At 43.7% G+C, this 22,513-nt stretch overlaps 1 protein-coding gene across 1 annotated transcript; it reads left to right on the top strand.

Moving 5' to 3' along the window:
• Positions 1–14,327: 14,327 nt before the first annotated feature.
• LOC124655037 (ubiquitin thioesterase otubain-like) lies at positions 14,328–18,309 on the top strand. The gene is made up of 12 exons (XM_047194009.1): positions 14,328–14,678; positions 14,793–14,834; positions 14,958–15,011; positions 15,226–15,309; positions 15,461–15,523; positions 15,785–15,841; positions 15,927–16,010; positions 16,095–16,220; positions 16,853–16,887; positions 16,986–17,041; positions 17,108–17,205; positions 17,836–18,309. Exons 1-12 carry the CDS (start codon positions 14,328–14,330, stop codon positions 18,154–18,156), a joined length of 1,371 nt encoding a protein of 456 aa, XP_047049965.1. The 3' UTR covers positions 18,157–18,309.
• Positions 18,310–22,513: the final 4,204 nt, after the last annotated feature.

The raw sequence follows: 22,513 nt of genomic DNA, 5'->3' as shown, positions 1-22,513 counted from the left end.
GGGTTTATTACCTGTGATGGGTTTAAGCTTGTGAGTTCCACTTGTGGTTGGCCACCGAGGATTAAAGAGATTACCATGTCGTCCATGTTTTAGTTAGCTTCCAGTGCAGCCTTATGGTATTATGGGCTCTGCCGGGATTAAGTAAGTTGTGAGGGTTCAACTTGTGGCTAGACAGCGGGTGGAGGCGACGGCCAAGGGAACGGGTCTAGTTTGTATGGTTGAATTCTTCTTCTGAAAGATCTTGTCTCATTCTTCTCTTGGGAAGGGTGGGTCGTAAGGTGAAAGTGCACAAACTCTCGAGAGTTAAACCTAAGATCTTAGCCGTGTCCCCGGTTATGGACAATTTGAGCTTCTAGGCAAGGAATGTACGGAAGAATCTCATCATTGTTTTCTGAATGTATTTAAAATTTTGTATCAACCTTTGAAAACTCATGGGAGATGTAACCATGTGATTATTCTAAAACCCATGGAGGATTTAACCATGGTGTGATTTCATAATGTCATTCAAAGGATTTCAAAATGTTTTGTTTTAAATAAAATGTAGGACAAAATTGGCTTTATGCAAATTTGCCTAAACTCCACTTGCCAAATATCATGTAGATAGTCATGCCCAAAACAGCCACCATATAAGTGTCATTTGCCAGTACATCATTGTACTGACCTCCATTCGTGGGGCTGCATATTCAAACGTGCGGGATTTTCCGAGGAGAAGTACGTGGTAGGATCTCGAGTCTACATTCCAACATGACTCGCTCGTGGCGCATGGAGATGATGGAGGCTCATTGCTGATTTACTTTCCGCTGTGTTTATTCTGAGCTAGTCCATGTGACTATGCAATTTGTAAGGTTTTATTGTACCCTCTGGGTCAACGATGTAGTAATTTGATACTATTGCCATGATTACTGTATTTTGTAATGTGTGTGCTATCAGTGATCCCGGGAATAGCACTATACACAGGTATCTTGCCTTTATTAAAAGGTAGGGTGCTACATAACCTATTGACGAGATGCCGAAAGGCCTGTTGCTGTTTTCTGCTGTTTTTGGTTTCAGAAATCCTAGTAACGAAATATTCTCGGAATTGGACGAAATCAACGCCCAGGTTCCTATTTTCCCCGGAAGCATCCAGAACACCCGAGAGTCGCCAGAGGGGGGCCACAGGGGCCCCAGATGATAGGCCGGCGTGGCCCAGGCCCTAGCCGCGCCGCCTTATGGTGTCATCGCCTCGTTGACCTCCCGACTCCGCCTGTTCGCCTATATAAAGGTCCCAGACCTAAAACCTCGATATGGAAAAGCCACGGTACGAGAAACCTTCCAGAGCCGCCGCCATCGCGAAGCCAAGATCTGGGGGACAGGAGTCTCTGTTCCGGCACGCCGCCGGGACGGGGAAGTGCCCCCGGAAGGCTTCTCTATCAACACCACCGCCATCTTCATCAACGCTGCTGTCTCCCATGAGGAGGGAGTAGTTCTCCATCGAGGCTCGGGGCTGTACCGGCAGCTATGTGGTTAATCTCTCTCCTATGTGCTTCAATACAATAATCTCATGAGCTGCCTTACATGATTGAGATTCATATGATGATGCTTGTAATCTAGATGTCATTATGCTAGTCAAGTGGGTTTTACTTATGTGATCTCCGGAGACTCCTTGTCCCACGTGTGTAAAGGTGACTAGTGTGTGCACCGTGTGGGTCTCTTAGGCTATATTTCACAGAATACTTATTCACTGTATGAATGGCGTAGTGAAGTGCTTATTTATATCTCTTTATGATTGCAATGTGTTTTGTATCACAATTCATCTATGTGCTACTCTAGTGATGTTATTAAAGTAGTCTATTCCTCCTGCATGGTGTAAAGGTGACTAGTGTGTGCACCGTGTGGTTCTTGTCGTAGGCTATGATCATGATCTCTTGTAGATTGTGGAGTTAATTATCATTATGATGGTATTGATGTGATCTATTTGGTTATGTTGATCTTTCATGCACTCTAAGGTTATTTAAATATGAACATTGAATTGTGGAGCTTGTTAACTCCGGCATTGAGGGTTCGTGTAATCCTACGCAATGGTGTTCATCATCCAACAAGAGTGTAGAGTATGCATTTATCTATTCTGTTATGTGATCAAAGTTGAGAGTGTCCACTAGTGAAAGTATGATCCCTAGGCCTTGTTCCTAAATACTGCTATCACTGCTTGTTTACTGTTTTACAGCGTTACTACTACTACCATATTACCACCATCAACTACACGCGAGCAAGCTATTTTCTGGCACCGTTGCTACTGCTCATACTTATTTATACCACCTGTATTTCACTATCTCTTCGCCGAACTAGTGCACCTATTAGGTGTGTTGGGGACACAAGAGACCTCTTGCTTTGTGGTTGCAGGGTTGCATGAGAGGGATATCTTTGACCTCTTCCTCCCTGAGATCGATAAACCTTGGGTGATCCACTTAAGGGAAAACTGCTGCTGTCCTACAAACCTCTGCTCTTGGAGGCCCAACACTGTCTACAAGAATAGAAGCTCCCGTAGACATCAAGCACTTTTCTGGCGCCGTTGCCGGGGAGGAAAGGTAAAAGGTACTCACACTCCGGATCTCGGCTACTAAGCTATTTTCGCCGTTGTAAGTACTCGAAGCTATTTCCTTTAGATCCTGCAATTGCATCTTTTTGTTTCTTGTTTACACTAGTTTGGCATAATGGACAAGAATGAGCTTCTTATTCTATTTCCTGATTTAAAACATGGATTGTTTGATGCGAAAATTAAAAAACCTATAGAATCTTATTTGCATGCTTGGTAGTAATATTAGTATGAACGCTTTGAACACCATTGTTGATAATGATATAGAACGTTCTAAGCTTGGGGAAGCTGGTTTTCATGATCTTTTTAGTCCCCCAAGCATTGAGGAGAAAATTTTCTTTGATGATACTTTGCCTCCTATTTATGATGATTATAATAATAGTGGTCTTTTGGTGCCACCTACTATGGAGAGTAAATTTTGTTGTGATTATACTATGCCTCCTACACTTGATGAGAATAATAATGATAGCTACTTTGTTGAATTTGCTCCCACTATAACTAATAAAATTGATTATGCTTATGTGGAGAGTAATAATTTTATGCATGAGACTCATGATAAGAATGCTTTATGTGATAGTTATATTGTTGAGTTTGCTCATGTTGCTACTGAAAGTTATTATGAGAGAGGAAAATATGGTTGTAGAAATTTTCATGTTACTAAAACACCTCTCTATGTGCTGAAATTTCTGAAGCTACACTTGTTTTATCTTCCTATGCTTGTCACTTTGCTCTTCATGAACTTGTTTATTTACAAGATTCCTATGCATAGGAAGCATGTTAGACTTAAATTTGTTTTGAATTTTCCTCTTGATGCTCTCTTTTGCTTCAACTACTATTTCTTGCGAGTGCATCATTAAAACTGCTGAGCCCATCTTAATGGCTATAAAGAAAGAATTTCTTGGGAGATAACCCATGTGTTATTTTGCTACAGTACTTTGTTTTATATTTGTGTCTTGGAAGTTGTTTACTACTGTAGCAACCTCTCCTTATCTTAGTTTTGTGTTTTGTTGTGCCAAGTAAAGTCTTTGATAGTAAAGTGAATACTAGATTTGGATTACTGCGCAGAAACAGATTTCTTTGCTTTCACGAATCTGGGCCTAATTCTCTGTAGGTAACTCAGAAAATTATGCCAATTTACGTGAGTGATCCTCAGATATGTGCGCAACTTTCATTCAATTTGAGCATTTTCATTTGAGCAAGTCTGGTGCCTTAATAAAATACATCTTTACGGACTGTTCTGTTTTGACAGATTCTGCCTTTTATTTCGCATTGCTTCTTTTGCTATGTTGGATGGATTTCTTTGTTCCATTGACTTCCAGTAGCTTTGAGCAATGTCCAGAAGTGTTAAGAATGATTGTGTCACCTCTGAACATGTTAATTTTTATTGTGCACTAACCCTCTAATGAGTTGTTTCGAGTTTGGTGTGGAGGAAGTTTTCAAGGATCAAGAGAGGAGTATGATACAATATGATCAAGGAGAGTGAAAGCTCTAAGCTTGGGGATGCCCCGGTGGTTCACCCCTGCATATTTCAAGAAGACTCAAGTGTCTAAGCTTGGGGATGCCCAAGGCATCCCCTTCTTCATCGACAACTTATCAGGTTTCTTCTCTTGAAACTATATTTTTATTCGGCCACATCTTATGTACTTTACTTGGAGCGTCTGTGTGCTTTTGTTTTTGTTTTTGTTTGAATAAATGCTTGTGTGGGAGAGAGACACGCTCCGCTGGTTCATATGAACACATGTGTTCTTAGCTTTTAATGTTCATGGCGAAGGTTAAAACTGCTTCGTTCATTTTTATATGGTTGGAAACGGAAAATGCTACATGTAGTAATTCTAAAATGTCTTGGATAATTTGATACTTGGAAATTGTTGTGCTCATGTTTAAGCTCTTGCATCATATACTTTGCACTCATTAATGAAGAAATACCTAGAGCTTGCTAATTTGGTTTGCATATTTGGTTTCTCTAAAGTCTAGATAATATCTAGTATTGAGTTTTGAACAACAAGGAAGACGGTGTAGAGTCTTATAATGTTTACAATATGTCTTTTATGTGAGTTTTGCTGCACCGTTCATCCTTGTGTTTGTTTCAAATAACCTTGCTAGCCTAAACCTTGTATCGAGAGGGAATACTTCTCATGCATCCAAAATCCTTGAGCCAACCACTATGCCATTTGTGTCCACCATACCTACCTACTACATGGTATTTCTCCGCCATTCCAAAGTAAATTGCTTGAGTGCTACCTTTAAAATTCCATCATTCGCCTTTACAATATATAGCTCATGGGACAAATAGCTTAAAAACTATTGTGGTATTGAATATGTACTTATGCACTTTATCTCTTATTAAGTTGCTTGTTGTGCGATAACCATGTTTACGGGGACGCCATCAACTATTCTTTGTTGAATATCATGTGAGTTGCTATGCATGTCCGTCTTGTCCGAAGTAAGAGAGATCTACCACCTTAATGGTTGGAGCATACATATTGTTAGAGAAGAACATTGGGCCGCTAACTAAAGCCATGAATCATGGTGGAAGTTTCAGTTTTGGACATATATCCTCAATCTCATATGAGAACACTAATTGTTGCCACATGCTTATGCATTAAAGAGGAGTCCATTATCTGTTGTCCATGTTGTCCCGGTATGGATGTCTAAGTTGAGAATAATCAAAAGCGAGAAATCCAAAATGCGAGCTTTCTCCTTAGACCTTTGTACAGGAGGCATGGAGGTACCCCATTGTGACACTTGGTTAAAACATGTGTATTGCAATGATCCGGTAGTCCAAGCTAATTAGGACAAGGTGCGGGCACTATTAGTATACTATGCATGAGGCTTGCAACTTGTAAGATATAATTTACATAACTCATATGTTTTATTACTACCGTTGACAAAAATGTTTCATGTTTTCAAAACCAAAGCTCTAGCACAAATATAGCAATCGATGCTTTCCTCTTTGAAGGGCCTTTCTTTTTACTTTTATGTTGAGTCAGTTCACCTATTTCTCTCCACCTCAAGAAGCAAACACTTGTGTGAACTGTGCATTGATTCCTACATACTTGCATATTGCACTTGTTATATTGCTTTGCATTGACAACTATCCATGAGATATACATGTTACAAGTTGAAAGCAACCGCTGAAACTTAATCTTCCTTTGTGTTGCTTCGATACCTCTACTTTGAATTATTGCTTTATGAGTTAACTCTTATGCAAGACTTATTGATGCTTGTCTTGAAGTACTATTCATGAAAAGTCTTTGCTTTATGATTCAGTTGTTTACTCATGTCGTTACCATTATTTTGATCGCTGCATTCATTGCATATGTTTACAATATGATCAAGTTTATGATGGCATGTCACTCCAGAAATTATCTTTGTTATCGTTTACCTACTCGGGACGAGCAGAAACTAAGCTTGGGGATGCTGATACGTCTCCGACGTATCGATAATTTCTTATGTTCCATGCCACATTATTGATGATATCTACATGTTATATGCACATTTTATGTCATATTTATGCGTTTTCCGGAACTAACCTATTGACGAGATGCCGAAAGGCCGGTTCTGTTGTTCTCGCTGTTTTTGGTTTCAGAAATCCTAGTAACGAAATATTCTCGGAATTGGACGAAATCAACGCCCAGGTTCCTATTTTCCCCGGAAGCATCCAGAACACCCGAGAGTCGCCAGAGGGGGGCCACAGGGGCCCCAGATGATAGGCCGGCGCGGCCCAGGCCCTGGCCACGCCGCCTTATGGTGTCATCGCCTCGTTGACCTCCCGACTCCGCCTCTTCGCCTATATAAAGGTCCCAGACCTAAAACCTCGATACGGAAAAGCCACGGTACGAGAAACCTTCCAGAGCCGCCGCCATCGTGAAGCCAAGATCTGGGGGACATGAGTCTCTGTTCCGGCACGCCGCCGGGACAGGGAAGTGCCCCTGGAAGGCTTCTCCATCAACACCACCGCCATCTTCATCAACGCTGTTGTCTCCCATGAGGAGGGAGTAGTTCTCCATCGAGGCTCGGGGCTGTACCGGTAGCTATGTGGTTAATCTCTCTCCTATTTGCTTAAATACAATAATCTCATGAGCTGCCTTACATGATTGAGATTCATATGATGATGCTTGTAATCTAGATGTCATTATGCTAGTCAAGTGGGTTTTACTTATGTGATCTCCGGAGACTCCTTGTCCCACGTGTGTAAAGGTGACTAGTGTGTGCACCGTGTGGGTCTCTTAGGCTATATTTCACGGAATACTTATTCACCGTATGAATGGCGTAGTGAAGTGCTTATTTATATCTCTTTATGATTGCAATGTGTTTTGTATCACAATTCATCTATGTGCTACTCTAGTGATGTTATTAAAGTAGTCTATTCCTCCTGCATGGTGTAAAGGTGACTAGTGTGTGCACCGTGTGGTTCTTGTCGTAGGCTATGATCATGATCTCTTGTAGATTGTGGAGTTAATTATCATTATGATGGTATTGATGTGATCTATTTGGTTATGTTGATCTTTCATGCACTCTAAGGTTATTTAAATATGAACATTGAATTGTGGAGCTTGTTAACTCCGGCATTGAGGGTTCGTGTAATCCTACGCAATGGTGTTCATCATCCAACAAGAGTGTAGAGTATGCATTTATCTATTCTGTTATGTGATCAAAGTTGAGAGTGTCCACTAGTGAAAGTATGATCCCTAGGCCTTGTTCCTAAATACTGCTATCACTGCTTGTTTAATGTTTTACTGCGTTACTCATTGCTACCATATTACCACCATCAACTACACGCCAGCAAGCTATTTTACGGCACCGTTGCTACTGCTCATACTTATTTATACCACCTGTATTTCACTATCTCTTCGCCGAACTAGTGCACCTATTAGGTGTGTTGGGGACACAAGAGACCTCTTGCTTTGTGGTTGCAGGGTTGCATGAGAGGGATATCTTTGACCTATTCCTCCCTGAGATCGATAAACCTTGGGTGATCCACTTAAGGGAAAACTGCTGCTGTCCTACAAACCTCTGCTCTTGGAGGCCCAACACTGTCTACAAGAATAGAAGTTCCCGTAGACATCATGCAGCCCCACCCGGTCAAACTAACGGTCAAGGCCTATGACCTAACGGCTACCGGCCGTTCTAGCACTTGTGAGTGTTTCAAACTAGAGGAGGGGAAAACTGAGGAAAAACTAAGGGGCTGGGGAAAACTGAGTACAACTAAGGACCTGAGGGCACGAAAATAGAAATCCCTTTAGAAAAAGGGTTAGGTCGGCTCTATGATCACTAATCTTGTTTTAGTAAACTTTAGCTTGAATTACTTAGGATAGATCCTATGCTCATCATGGTTAATGCACTTGGTAAGATGGTGGTCCAAATTATAACACACTACTCCATTTGGTCAACTAAGGCACTTGGAAGGCAAAAATAGAATTTGATATTGGTTTAATTCCATTTACCTAATTGGTATTTAAGCTAAGGGTATACATGGTTTGGGTTATACTTGTGATCCATGATACACAAGTTAGGGAACATTATTCTATGTGGAGTTAATCTAATGTTGAATGGTCTAGGGTTTGGTTATGCTTCACTAATTGAAGTATAAGTGGAATTGAGGTGTGGTAGGGTTCTACTTATGATCCCAAGTGATACATGGATTGGAACTCAAATGTGGTCTAGGGTTTTAGTTGTGATCACCCAAGTGATTCACAAACTAGGATTTGGTTATGGGCATAAGCTATGGTTATGTTTTATTGGCTAGGGTTACTCTTCCTCACCTTGATAGGTTTCTTGTATTAAGATAATACTAGGGTTGTCTCAAGTGTTTGGATAAGCAAGGTTTAAGTGTAATGTCATTACTCCTTCACTCAAGATATGAGAAATGATCTTGTAAATATATGGTCTGCCTAGGAATTCTACCTTGCTATCTTCTGTAGCTTGTTCTTCAGGAAATCTGATAAACCTGCATCTTGTGGTATGGCTCCACCTCCTAACTTCTTCATCTTGATCCTAGCTAATGTATGGAAGGTATCAAGGTTTTGGTTTCCTTGTAGCATGGTACTAGATGATCAAATGGGTGAAGGGTGTGGATCCTTTTATAGTATTGGGCAAGCTCTAGTATCATGACACATAGGTGGGTGACTCTTGTTTTGGTTTGATGAGTAAGGTGATTGGTTCTCACTCCCCCATCCAGAGAACTCCTTTGAGCATGAGGTGGCATAGCTTAGGAGGCAAGCTATGTAGATATTTCATCATATGTGGTATGTTCATTATCCTCTCATATGATTTAGTTTTGGATAGCCAAGTAGCATTTGTTACTAAATATATTGTGGATGGTTTTATTATTGTGGATGAGACATTATATCATGTGTGAGTGTCTCCAAATTATAATTGTGTTCAAAATGTTAAAGATAAAGGTTATGCCCCAATTTTGGATGGACATGTTTGATTTCACCAAGCCATGATCATATGAGTTTAAAAATACTCATAGTTAATTTTATTCAAATAGTTTAAACTATAATTTGTAATGTAAATGAATTTAGTTTTATGAAATTCCATATATTAATAAGTTATGATTTAAATCAGAATGTGTGGATTTTATGCACTTTAGACCCCGTGGTTTACCTTATTTGGTAATAAGATTAGAAGTGAATTAAATTACACACAAAGGTAGTTGCTAACTTTTAAGTGTTAATAAGTTAGCGTTTGATTTTTAAAGAATGTGTTGTTGTAAGGAATATGATGTTATGATTCTTTATAGGATTTGATATTTGATCCTCACTTAAAGTGTTGTGTAATAGTTATAGTTCCATTTGATCCAGCCTATGGATAAAACTATATATGTCTACCCAAAACAAGGTTTTAGCAAAGGTCACATTGAGGTTTATAGCGCTTGACTTGATGAGCTACTTCAATTCCATCAAGTCAAGTGAAACTTCAGTTACCGTGACAAGTTTTATTTGAAAGCGCGAAAAATCCTCGGGTTTTCTATGCATGAATTGAATGCACACTTTAGTGTCTCTCATTTTATAGCCTCTAAACCTGGGATATTACGCATGGCCACGCCACTTAGAGGTTCGAATCTACTGGTTGGTGCCATTCATACATGAATCTCTGCTTAAGAGCATGTCTAACGGGCCCCGTAAAAAACATGCCCATATCACGCGAGTAGAGGGCCCTGTATTAGGTTTTTACAGGCAAAACGCGTGGGAAATAAAAGTACCGTATTCCCAACCCGCGGGTTAGGCTATTTCTCACGCGATTTCGGCCCATAAAAACAGGGTTTTAGACAGATATTTAAGATCAAACATGACCAATACAATCATAGTTCATAGTTTTTACATCAAATCATTACGATCATGGGCAATGTTCAAGCCACAATGGTACACAAAAGTCACAACTCGCCATCACAAAGCGATCAAGCATCAAACATCGAAAGAGTGGTCGAGGAGTCCATCGCCGCCACCACCACCACCACTCATCAGAGACTCACCTCGAGGAGTCGACGCTCCACCACCGATTGCCCCACGACCTTGACGCGCGAGCATCTTCCTCGCCATGATGTCTGCCTTGGTCTCCTTCCACCATGTCAATTGATCCTCGTCCATGTCCTTGGTTGACATCATCATGATCTCCATCTCCTCGGCCAAGAGCTCCTTCATCGCCTTGGCTTCCTTGAGTGCGAGCATCCTCTCATCCAACTCAGCCTTGCGCTTGGCATCTTCCCGCCTAGCTTCCACCTTGGGAAGCTTCACCTCTTTCTTCTTCTCGGTGATGAGAAGATTGGTCTCCAACATCTTCATTGTCAATGTCTCCCTTGACTTCATCATTTGATCCATCTTCTCCTTGAAGCTAGCTGCCTCGGCTTGTACCTTCATCCGCTCCTTCGCTTTCTTGGTGCCCTCGGGCTTGCCTTTGTTTCTTGCACTCTTGTCATCCTCTTCATCATCCATCTTAACCATTGCCGACTTCTTCCACTTGGGAAGATGTTGAAGCAAGGCGAAGTAATGCTGGAACTGAAACTCCTTGTGCTTGGATCCGGCCATGTCTTTGTACCGCAATTGAGCATACTTGGGCTACACAACAACAATAATATGATGAGAAGATGAACACACATAGTTTGCACATCAATAATGGTAGAGAACTTAAATAGTCCTCCGGCACGGATCCACTAGGAGGATTATCCGCCACTTGGTCCATTGCAGCACTCCAACGAGAACAACATGGCTTAATCGTGTCCCACCGGCCTTGAAGGGAGCGGTGATATTGATCCTCAATGCGCTGCCAATAGCGCTTGCCGGTTTGATCTGTGCCGGTGCACGCATCCAACCCCACCCTGCCCCAAGCATGGATCAAAGTCACGTCTTCAACCTCGGTGTAGTTCGACGTGCGTGGCTTCGATGGCGCGGCCGCACCAGGATCGACAACAGTTGGCTCGACCTCAGTCACTTCATCGTCGACCTCTTCGTCGCCATCATCAGCCTCTTCGTCGCCATCATCATCAATCTCCTCGACATGAACCTCTTCATCGAACGGATCGATGCCGGCGTCCAGGTCCACAGAGGACCGTTGAGCATGTCCACGTATGATGTTGTGGACGCACCGTCGAACACCCTATCGGCGTCGGTGAAGGGTGGAATCGGATGCGGCAGAACAAAATGAGGAGGGGTCGCGGCCTTGGACGGCGGGGCGGCGAGGCCGAGACGGCTGGCTGGCTTCTTCGTCTTGGACGACGGGGTTTCCCTCGGCCCCGCGGCCTTTGTCTTCGCGCGACTCCCCTTCGAAGCAGCGGCAGGGGTCACAGCCGGCGCAGCAGCGGCCGTCGCTGGGCTTGGAAGAGGGGTTTCGCGGCCCGCTTCCTCTTCCTGAGCATGGTGGCGGAGATCATGGCCGCTACATCGCCGATGCTCGGCTGACCTCCCATGACGGCCACAGGGACGTTCACCACAATTGACAACGGCGATATACCTTCAGCGGTCAGCGGGGCCTGCAGGAGGTCCATGCCGGCGAGATCGGGACGCATGGTGGCAGGAGAGGGCAGGGTGTTGGAGATCCGGGTGGCAGCGCGGGTTGGTGGGGGTTGGGCGAGCTGAAATCCTTCGTGCGCTGTGAAGGGGAGGAGTGTGGTCGGCCTCCAATTCGGCCTTCCAACCCCCACTAGTAGGGGTCGAGGAGCCGACCCGGGCCGGAACTGGAAATTTTCGATACGGGCCGGCTATTTTACGAGACCTGATAAACACCGCAAAAGCGCCGAAGCACATATTTCAGCGATTATTTTACGGGGTTACAGCGTTTTAGGAGGCCTGTTAGACATGCTCTAAGTTCTAAGTCCTGGTGGTGCTCTTTGGTAGTACTCTACGATATGCACATAACAAAACAAAACTAACATATAAGTTCACATGGACTTCCGCGAACGAAAAAGAGAAAAAACTTCTGGAACATGAATTAAACTTCTAGTGGTGCACTATGCTTTCAAGGCCCGTGAATTAGGGGTTGTTTGGTTCTATCCACATTTTGTCAAGCCAAAGTTTGGCAATTTGCCATGTATTTGGTTCTTGTCACGTTTTGAAGCTGCCACATCTTACTATTCATATGACCCATCTGTCATAGAGTGTATTTTTGTCAACTTTTATCACACTCTGTGGGTTCCAAAATCCAAGCCACACTTGCCAAAGTTAGGCTTGGGAAAGTGTGGCTAGGAACCAAACGGGCCCTTAAACTTCTGGAACACTAATCAGCTATATGTGCTTGCAATATTAGGAAATTTCGTTAGAACAGTTAAAATTTGAAATTTTGGTGTAATTAACATCCTATTTCACATGGCGAAATTTTGTACATTGAAGCAATATCTACCCACACAAGCAGTTTGATATGCCGAAAACAAACTGGTTAAATTTTTTTTTGTATCAAAACAAAACTGAGTTTTAATGTAATAAAAATAAAGTTGCGACGCAAGCAAAATTAAATAATACTGGGACAGAGAACCAATCCTAGGTTGGGTGGTTAGGAGGGTAGTTGTACCCCCAGCCTATCTGGTATATTCATTCAGTGGGAGGTGACGTTTCCGTCGATAACGGTGCGACTGTGATTACTTCGTCAATTTCAAGATTCAACCCGCCGGTTCAGTCTTTCAGAGGTGCTCATACATTTAGGGTGTGCGTGTGTACGTTCATAAGGGTGAATGTATGAGGTGGATGTAGAGGATGAGCGTCCACACATGCATATGACAGAAATGCATAATGAGAGCAAGTGGATTGAGACTTTTACCAAGTAATAGCTGCCATCTCCAGGGACTCGTCTAAAGAAACCATACTTTTTACTGAGTATCTGTGTAGTGTTAGGATCATCAAGTTAGAAGAACTGAAGTTAATAATATCCTATACATAACTAAAAAACAGTATACATGAATATACCATGATGTTTTCAGTGATGATCTCATTATCAAAATTGTCCAAAGTCAGAACAAGTTCCTACAAAACCAGCAAAATCATTATCACAGTGATATGCCAAATAATCCAATAAACCTGTAGTACATCAATCAGCCAATAAATCTTGGAGGTCCATAAATTTGCATTTTTTTTACTAGACAAAAATTTGTCCCATTATTTCACATAGGTATCAAGAGATGTTCATAGTGAGAATCATATGAGTTGCACCTGTTTTATATAATTTATAATTCAAGAAGAACACAATCTAAAGTAGCTAAAAAAAGCATGTTCAGTATAGAGTTGCAGTTTCACACCTTATGACCAAGCTTGGATCTACTGTCGGAAACCCCTCTGCTCTCATCATTCTCAGTGAGCATCTAGAGATAATTGGTGGCAATAAGGCATGATCAGATCATGGAGCAAAAGGCATCGACATCATGGAGCAAAAGGCATTCCTCGGGGGCCTGGTTCGAGGATGCTTTGAGAAGCGGTTCGTGCAATAACGCGACCTCGGCCAGGTAACCAAACGGGCCAAAAAAAGCTGGGCCGATGCGAGCCAAGGGGCAGGCAGGCTACCAAACGTGGCCCAATTGATCCTTCATTTTTTTGTGAAACACAATACAATCAAAGACGCTCACACATACGCGCACACACTCACCCCCTATGAACGCACACACGCACACCCCTACCCCTATGAGCACCTCCGAGAGACTGCATCGAAGATCTGATCCGACGGGTCTTGAGATTGACGAAGTCACCACAGGCGTCTCGCTGTCGACGGGAACGTCGCCTCCCACTAAAGAATATTTCGTTTTTATGAGACACCAAAGTGTCAAATCCGGGATTTAAACTCTGGTGGGTTGAGGGTGCCACTACCCTCCTAACCATCCAACCATAAGTTTGTTCTCTTAATCCTTCGTTCTGAGCTGATGGGGCTCACGAGACATGAAAGTACAGCAACAATTGTTTGACATGCTGAAACGTTTTAATTTATTGACTGTAGTTAAGCTTGCGTATTTAGCTAGTTTTCGAAAGGTTAGATTGGATGCAAATTTCTCTATGAGTGCAAAGAATTTCCTAGAGAAAAAATGACTGACTCGAACAAATAATAATTCTGATACTCATAATTGTATCAATGAAAATCGTCTGCAAAAGAATTTTACAACTAAAATTCCTAACAGTTGGTCAGTTTTCCTGGGAAGCCTCGAGAAACTAGAAGCTCATATATAACCCCCTCCACGCCTATAAATTCTGCCCCCATCCTTCAACTGTTCACACGAACAACACCTGTATACACAATTCTTGGAAATTTCAAGGGGAGAAAGAAAAGACTCCAAGAAATGGGGTGTAAGCTGTCAAGGGCCGGGGAGGGCCCGGGACGTGACGAGGCCGCAGCCGCGGCCGCTGGAACCTCCAGCGATTGCGGAGACGCAGCTACACGGCGGTCGGCGTTGCTGACGCCGTCGACTTCACCTCCCCCAGCGCCGACGCCTTCGTCGCCTTCGCCTCCCCCAGCGCCGACGCCTTCGTCGACTTCGCCTCCCCCAGCGCCGACGCCTTCGTCGACTTCGCCTCCCGCAGCGCCGACGCCTTCGTCGCCGACGGCTTCGTCGCCCTCGCCGTCGAAATCTTCGCCTTCGCCTCCGCAGTCCCCGAGTCCGACGCCTTCGTCGCTATTATCTGCTGATGAGGTTAGGCTCTTGTTCTTGCATTCTTGGGTGATTTCTGTTATGTCCCCTTCGCAAGCCTGAAGCCTCTCGTTCTTGCATTCTTGGTGATTTACGCCTCCGCCTCCGCCTCCGCAGTCCTCAACATCGACGCCTTCGTCGACATCGTCTACTGATGAGGTTAGGCTCTCGTCCTTTCTTGCATCATCTTTTGCTGGCCCTGTTCCGTTCTTTATCGATTTTTCTGCCGTGTGTGATTCGTTGATCCTCTGGTTTTAACACTGCAAAAAATAGCGATTACAGGAAGACCTGTGGGAAGAGGAGTTCCTACACTCTATTGAAATCACGCACCCTCAGGTATGAATCTTGGCTGCAGAAAAGGGACCGATCTCTCGTCAACCTCGAATCTTTATTGACGGTTCCTGATTATTTATGGTACCTGTTGATGAACTGCATCTTGCTGGATCCTCTGATCCAAGTGTGCAAGCTATGAACCTCGGTTCTTTGAAATTGGTTGGAACTGTAAGATTTAGATACTGTGGTTTCAGCTACTGAAAAATGTTCATCACAGGAAGACGAACGGGGGGAGGAGCAGGAAGTTGATCCATTTCTGGAGTCTCTTGGCACCACTCATCTGACTAGCACACGCTCTCAAGTATGAATGATTCACCCCCTTTATTGACTCTTTAAGCTCGTTAATTAGACTTGTCCAATTAGAAATGCTCAACCTAATATAGTCTGAATGTTAGCTCATATTTACTCCATGATCTGATCATGCCTTATTGCCACCTTTCAATTATCTCTAGATGATCACCGAGAATGATGACAGTGGAGGGGTTTCCAACAGTAGATCCAAGCTTGGTCATAAGGTGTGAAACTGCAACTCTATACTGAACATGCTTTTTTTAGCTACTTTAGATTGTGTTCTTCTTGAATTATAAATTTTATAAAACAGGTGCAACTCAGATGATTCTCACTATCAACACCTGTGAAATAATGGGACAAACTTTTGTCTAGTAAAAAAAAATGCAAATTCGTGGACCTCCAATATTTATTGGCTGATTGATGTACTAAAGTTTTATTGGATTATTTGGCATATCTCTGTGATCATGATTTTGCTGGTTTTATAGGAACTTGTTCTGACTTTGGACAATTATGATAATGACATCATCACTGAAAAGATCATGGTATATTCATGTATACTATTCTTTAGTTATGTATACGATACTATTAACTTCAGTTCTTCTAACTCCGTGATCCAACACTACACAGCTACTCAGTAAAAAGTATGGTTTCTTTAGACGAGTCCCTGGAGATGGCAGCTGTTTTTACAGAGCTTTCATTTTCAATTACTTGGTAACAGTCTCAATCCACTTGCTCTCATTATGCATTTCTGTCATATGCATGTGTGGACGCTAGAAATAATTGATGTTTAAACAGGAGAATACTGTAGAAATAAAGGATGATGACAATCGCAAGAAAGAAGCTGCCCGCCTCAGACAGCGTGTTGAAACATACATGCTAGCTTGTTATCGTTACGACGAAGACTTACTGCCTGCTTTTTGTGTATGTATTACTCAATTCTCAGCTTAGAACACATTTATTCAACTTTTCCAGTGTGTATATTCTTTTCAGACAACTCCATTGAGTTTCAGATACAACTATAGTTGGCGTTGGCTCGTTGTCTAGCAAACTGACAGTCCTTTAAAACGCTTTGCCTTCGGGTAGCACATACATACCATAAGTGGGTCGAGTCTACATTATATGTACTTGTAAATTACATGTATGCTTTGCATGCTCCATAGATCAAACATACATGTTATACATAAATTTTCCATCTATCACAGAAAACAAAAAACTGTATATGCTGGATATGGTTACCATTTATCATGGGATTGTCCCTTTTGCTACTTTGCATAGTGTTCAGTTATTTCGAATTTACAGGTTCTGCTACATTAGTAGACTGACTGAAGTCAAAGATTCTTGTACGTTACTACAAATGCATTTCAAACAAAATAGAGTTGGCGTTTTTAACACTGTATCTGAGCACTCTTCTGTTTGGGATCCTTTACAGTCATTTGCACAATTCCCAAATAACTTAGTTTACTATGCTCGATACTGGTTAAGATTTGTTGCATTTGGTTTCCCTTACAATATATGTTGAATAATCACTTAATTTGCTAAATTTATGTTTGCAGGGATTTGAATCTGTGGTTAGCTTAATTGAACAGGGGTATGGTTAAACCATCCTGAGAATTTCAAGCTATATCTACAACATAAACCAATTCTTTCTGATTGAGTCCTCACTGTTAAAACCTTTCTGTTTTGTAGCCTTGCTGCCGGAGAACTATATCACATGGAGATGACTGAACATGTCACATCACAAAGTGAGGATTCTTAATGATTATTATTATGTTGTCTATTTCAGGAAATAACAGAACTTTGTTGTTCAGTATTGCCCCTCCTCAGGTCGCTGACTGAGATTGAGATACGCATGAGCAAAGACTACTACCATGCTTTTCTTCCAGGAGACTATGAATCAGTTTCTGAGGTTAGGCGGATTGTGACCTGACACCATCCACCCAATAATAATAATAATAAATCTTCTTGAGTAACTTCTGCAATGCTTTTTTGGAGGAGATTATGAATCAGTTTTTGAGGTTAGACTAATTGTGACATGACACCATCCACCAAAACAAAAAAATCTTGTTGAGTAACTGTGATATGTTTATTGTGTGTCTATGCTCACGCTTTAGAAATTTTCATTGCATTGATACTGATGAAATCTTATTAGCAGAGACTATTTCTTGAAATTTGCTTTTAAATTCTGAAACTTTAAAACTTCATTACTATGCTATGATTTCGGCTATTCGCCAATTGTTGGGAATATTCTTGGTGAGCAAAGTTCTTTTTGGAAAGCTTATTTGATATTCTGAAATACCAGGGGGAAAACAGGGTGTCTTTTTTGTCCTCGCCACTCTTGTATTCCGAAAAGTTTGCTATGTTAGTTAATTTCTTGAATTAGTTCGTCGTTTTCGTTGTCGATCTTCCATTATCCACACTGTTCAGAAGTGGAGGAATTGATCTATCTCTATATTATAGAAATTTATTCAGCACAAAATATTTTTGGAACTACATCAACTAAAATTTACAACTCTTTTGCTTGTGTTTTTTTAAACAGCTTTGCATATGGGAAGTGCGTGCTGAGGACGGCGAAGCCAACCATATGCAGATCAGAGCGCTTGTAGATGCACTAGGCATCCCTCTTATCCTGGAAAATCTTGATGGAAGCTCGCCTGTAAGGCTTAATCCGCATCACATCTACCCTAGTCAAGAATCTAAAGCAGAAGAATTGGAGCAGTCAATTGATTGTGATGATACCACAACACCCATGGCCCATGTTGAGCGTGAGGGGTCTAGAAACTTGTCGCCGGCAGAAAGAAGGAGGTTCGTGACCTTATTATATAGGCCTGGGCACTATGATATCATTTATCCGAAATAGAACTATCCATGGAAGATGACTCTGGTCTGTAACACTTCTGATTGAATGATATTGCGCTATATCTCTAGGCTAGAAATTTATATTTGATTCTGGATCTTGACACTTGTCCTGCTGCTGCCTGAGTTTATAGACCTACTGCATTTGTCTCCTTCATTTTGTAAGAGCATCCGTCTCTGTTTGTGTCATGACGTGTTGTGGAGAGTGGATTTTCAGCAGGCTGCTATGGCACATGATCAGGGGTGTTAAAACCGTCTTGAACACCCCTACACAGGATGATGCACATACTAAAATTTGGCTTCTCAATCTGAATAAGTTGAAATGTGTACAAAATAAACAACTTTCTGTAGCAATTTGTACATTATTTTTCCAAACAGTTGATATGCTTGTTGCTGAAAAATATGATGTCATATTTTACTGAAAATGACATGCATTATAATGTTGCACAACGTCTGTAATATGTTGCTGATCATGATACAATGTCACAGAAGTGCATGCGGACAAATATGGGGGGTGGGGGAATCAAACAATAGAACTTTGTTCACCGAACTATAAGCTTTTCTTTACAAAAACATCACTGTTGTTGCTCTTGCTAAAGTTTACTCGAGCTTTCGAAGAGGCTTTACCACCTCTGCATATCAGGTCTTTTTCATTGTTGACATCGTGGTCGCTCCACTTAGCTGCAGCATGATAAAATATCTGCATGTTGTTGAGAGATTTTGCTCCTGCCAGAATGTACCTGGCAAACTCTACCTCTGTTTCGGTCCCACAATACCCTTCAAGTATCACATATTTTAGATGCTTTTTGAGGCAGATAACTGTATTAGCTGCTGGTAACCGCCTCTGTGCATGCGCCTTTTTATCCTTATTTGAGCAGAAGAAGTTGTAGCGCTGCATGTCGCAAAGGAGTAGCAAGACAAGTTAACCATCAATGAGCCAAACTTACAGTGAAAAGTCTGTTTATGAAAAATTGAAGGTTAATTGATTACCCAAATCTCAAGAGTCTGCAAAGACGGGAATAAACTTAACATGTGTGCCACCTTCCCCAGCTCCTCGATATCGCTGAACTTCATGCTGAGTTTCAGTGTTGTTACGATGGGGATCGACCTCTGCATAAAGGGAAAAAAATGACAGTCAATACCATGATATATTTACAGAGTAGAGATACATTAGCTGTCTTCAGTTGTGACAAAATAGTAAAATCTAAAATAAACAAGCAAAAAAATTCGTAAAAACGCAAAAGGCATTGCACTTAGATGCATTGATAGAAAAAAAAGAGCCTTCAACGGAATTCCAAAAAAAAAGGTCTTGAAACCGGCCGGAAGAGAATAAGTGCATGAATTAAATACTCAGACGAAAATAGTAGAGAGGCGTGCGTACCTTAGGCATAATCCTGAAGCACGGCGAGTCCAGCGTGTCAAGTGCAATGCCAACCGACGTCCGGGATTTACAGGGCATGGCAGCTTGGTTGATGATGGCGGGATAGAGCTGCCAAATATCGGCATGCCAGAGCTGGAGGCTTTGGAGATTAGGCGTGCCCCTGAAGGAGATCTCCCGGATGGGGACGTGCGGCGACCCGATGGTGACCCGGAGGAGGGTGCTGGAGCGGGGGGCGAAGCAACGGAGCTCATGAACCCGGATGAGGTGCAGCTCCCGCAGCGCCGGGCAGCCGGCGATCAGGCGGTGCAGCCCCGCGTCGCCGATCACCACGGAGGACAGGTGCAGGACGACCAAGCTAGGGAAGGTGCATGGTCCGTCGGTCGTGCGGGGGTGGAGCTTGCACCAGCGAAGCTCAAGATGGCGGAGCGCGGTGCCCGGGCCGGCGCCCGTGCTGGCGCGCAGGAGGTTCGCGGGAAGCATTGGCCGGGGGCCGTCGCGAGCGAACCTGATGACGAGGCTGCCATCGACGCGCCTACCTTCTAGGGCATGCAGCCACGGGAGGGTCGTTTCGTCTTTGAGGGTGTCCACGTGGAAGCGGCGGATCCGAACGGTGCTGTGGGAGGAGAGGGCACCCGAGATTAGCCGCCCAGCGCCAGGGGAGTGATCGCCGACGTCGAGCTCGAGCGGCAGCGAAGGCCAGAGAGGCCGCCAGCGGCGGGAGAGCGCCATGGTAGCGGCCGCGTTCTTGACGGGGAGGAGAGACACGATGCTGCCCAGCACGCAGTCCGGGAGAAGGCTGATGTGGTCCTGCTCCATGTCCATCGTCCTCGCTCGTCCTGCTGTGAACTGATTTTCTCAAAGCTTCCATTGGCTTTTATAACAGTCTGCCTCCAACACCCCGATCATGTCTCGGAAAGAGAACAAGTCCGAAACTAAACCGTCCAAAACTCTCGGGCATCACTAGCAATCGGCCTCCGATCGATATCTAGCTTCCATCGGACTAGTCTCTGGCCGTAAGATAGGAAGCAGGATTGACGTCAGATTTTTAGCTAGGCCCCGAGCGATTCTTTCCTTGAAACAAGGACCCGATGGCATGCCTCTGATAATAAATGCTCCTGTAATTCACATCCTCTTCTTCCAAGCTCCAACGCACAACCATGGTGTTAAACATATTTTGTACCGTATGCATAGAGTATGGTGTAGTACTCCAACTCTCTACATACCCCTTTGTATTCAGCCACCATAGGGGCTTTTCTAATCCAATATAACTCGAAGCACGAGCTCTCAACGGGGCATCGTTTCCCTGCACGCTAACATGGTAATCATAACGATCTTCCTTCCCATCTAGCCGCCGCCTGTGAAACCGATCTACAAGCTAGATTTTTTCGCCGCCGATGTGATCAGTTGATCACCGCTGCCGCCACAACCTACAAATCCTCTGCCGCCGCCGTGATCTCGTGATCGCCACCGCCACAACCAACAAAACCACAACCTACAAATCCTCTGCCGCCGTCGTGATCTCGTGATCGCCACCGCCGCCACAACCAACGAAAACAATCTCTCTGCCGCCGTCGTGATCTCGTGATCGCCACCGCCACAACCAACAAAACCACAACCTACAAATCCTCTGCCACCGCCGTGATCTCGTGATCGCCACCGCCGCCACAACCAACGAAAACAATCTCTCAGCCGCCGTCGTGATGTGTTGATTGCCGCTGCCTCCATCCCAACAAACACCTACAAAAACAATCCCCACACCCTCCCTCCCGAACATTCGATGGCGTCCTCCTCGACTGCTTCCTCAGCGGTCATTGGTGCTCCGCCTGCTATCAAGTTGAAGAGCGAGAACTATCTATACTAGAAGGCACATGTTCTGCCCGCTCTCCATGGCGCTCGTGTCATGGGGCTTCTCGAAGGCTCCGACCGCTCCCCACCTGAAGAATTGGAGGTTGAAGACGACAACAAGAAAACCGTGAAGCTGTCGAACCCGGCCTATGACACTTGGATTGCCAGAGATCAGCAAGTTGCGAGCTACCTCCTCAACTCTTTGAGCGAGGATGTTCTAGCCCATGTGTTTGGTCTTAAGCATGCTGCAGATATCTGGGACGCTCTTACTGATCTTTTCTCCATGCAGTCTAAGGCCTGAGTCGATTTTCTGCGTAGAGCTCTTGCCAATACAAAAAAGGAGGCTATGACATTGGATCAGTTCATCTCCAAGATGTGTGGGTTCGCGTCTGAGCTTGTCGCAGCTGGAAAACGAGTTGATGATGACGAGCTCAAAGACTACATCCTTAATGGGCTCGACGTGGACTACAACTCACTCGTCGCCTCCATCAATGATGTCCCAAGTACCACCCTAAACGACATGTGTTCTCAGCTCAAGGCGTTTGATATGCGTCAGACTATGCTCACTGCCCCAGGACAACACACAAGCACATTTGTCTGTGCCAACCTTGTAGCTCGTGGAGGAAGCACTGGCAAGCATCCACCACGGGATGATGCGTGTGGTCGCCTAGACTAGCGCCCAGACCAGCGTCGCCGTGATGATACTCGTCGTCGTGATGACACCTACTGCCGCGATGATGGCTACCGCCGCAATGATAACTACCGTCGGCGTGATGATGGTTATCCAAGCTGTCGTGATGTGTACCAAGGTCGCCGTGATGATGGTTACCAAGGTCGCCGTGATGATCAGTGCCGTCCACCTCAAGGAGGTCATCGGCGCCGTCCCCTTGGCAAGATGTGATGTGCCAAATCTGCGAAAAGGACGGCCACCCCGCCAATGAATGTTGGTGGCGTTATGCTGATCGCGGTGATGGTGATGATTCCGAAGAAAAGGGGGCTTATGGTGTTGATACCAAGTGGCACATGGATTCCGGTGCCACAAATCACATTATCGGAGAGTTAAACACACTGGCCACGCGTGACACCTACAATGGCCGTGATCAAGTTCATAATGTGAGTGGCAAAGGCATGCCCA

The sequence above is a fragment of the Lolium rigidum genome, chromosome 1 (genome assembly GCF_022539505.1).
Source record: "Lolium rigidum isolate FL_2022 chromosome 1, APGP_CSIRO_Lrig_0.1, whole genome shotgun sequence".
Lineage (NCBI taxonomy): Eukaryota > Viridiplantae > Streptophyta > Magnoliopsida > Poales > Poaceae > Lolium > Lolium rigidum.
The sequence above is the reverse complement of the archived record's forward strand: the minus strand, read 5'-3'. Positions and strand labels throughout refer to the sequence as shown.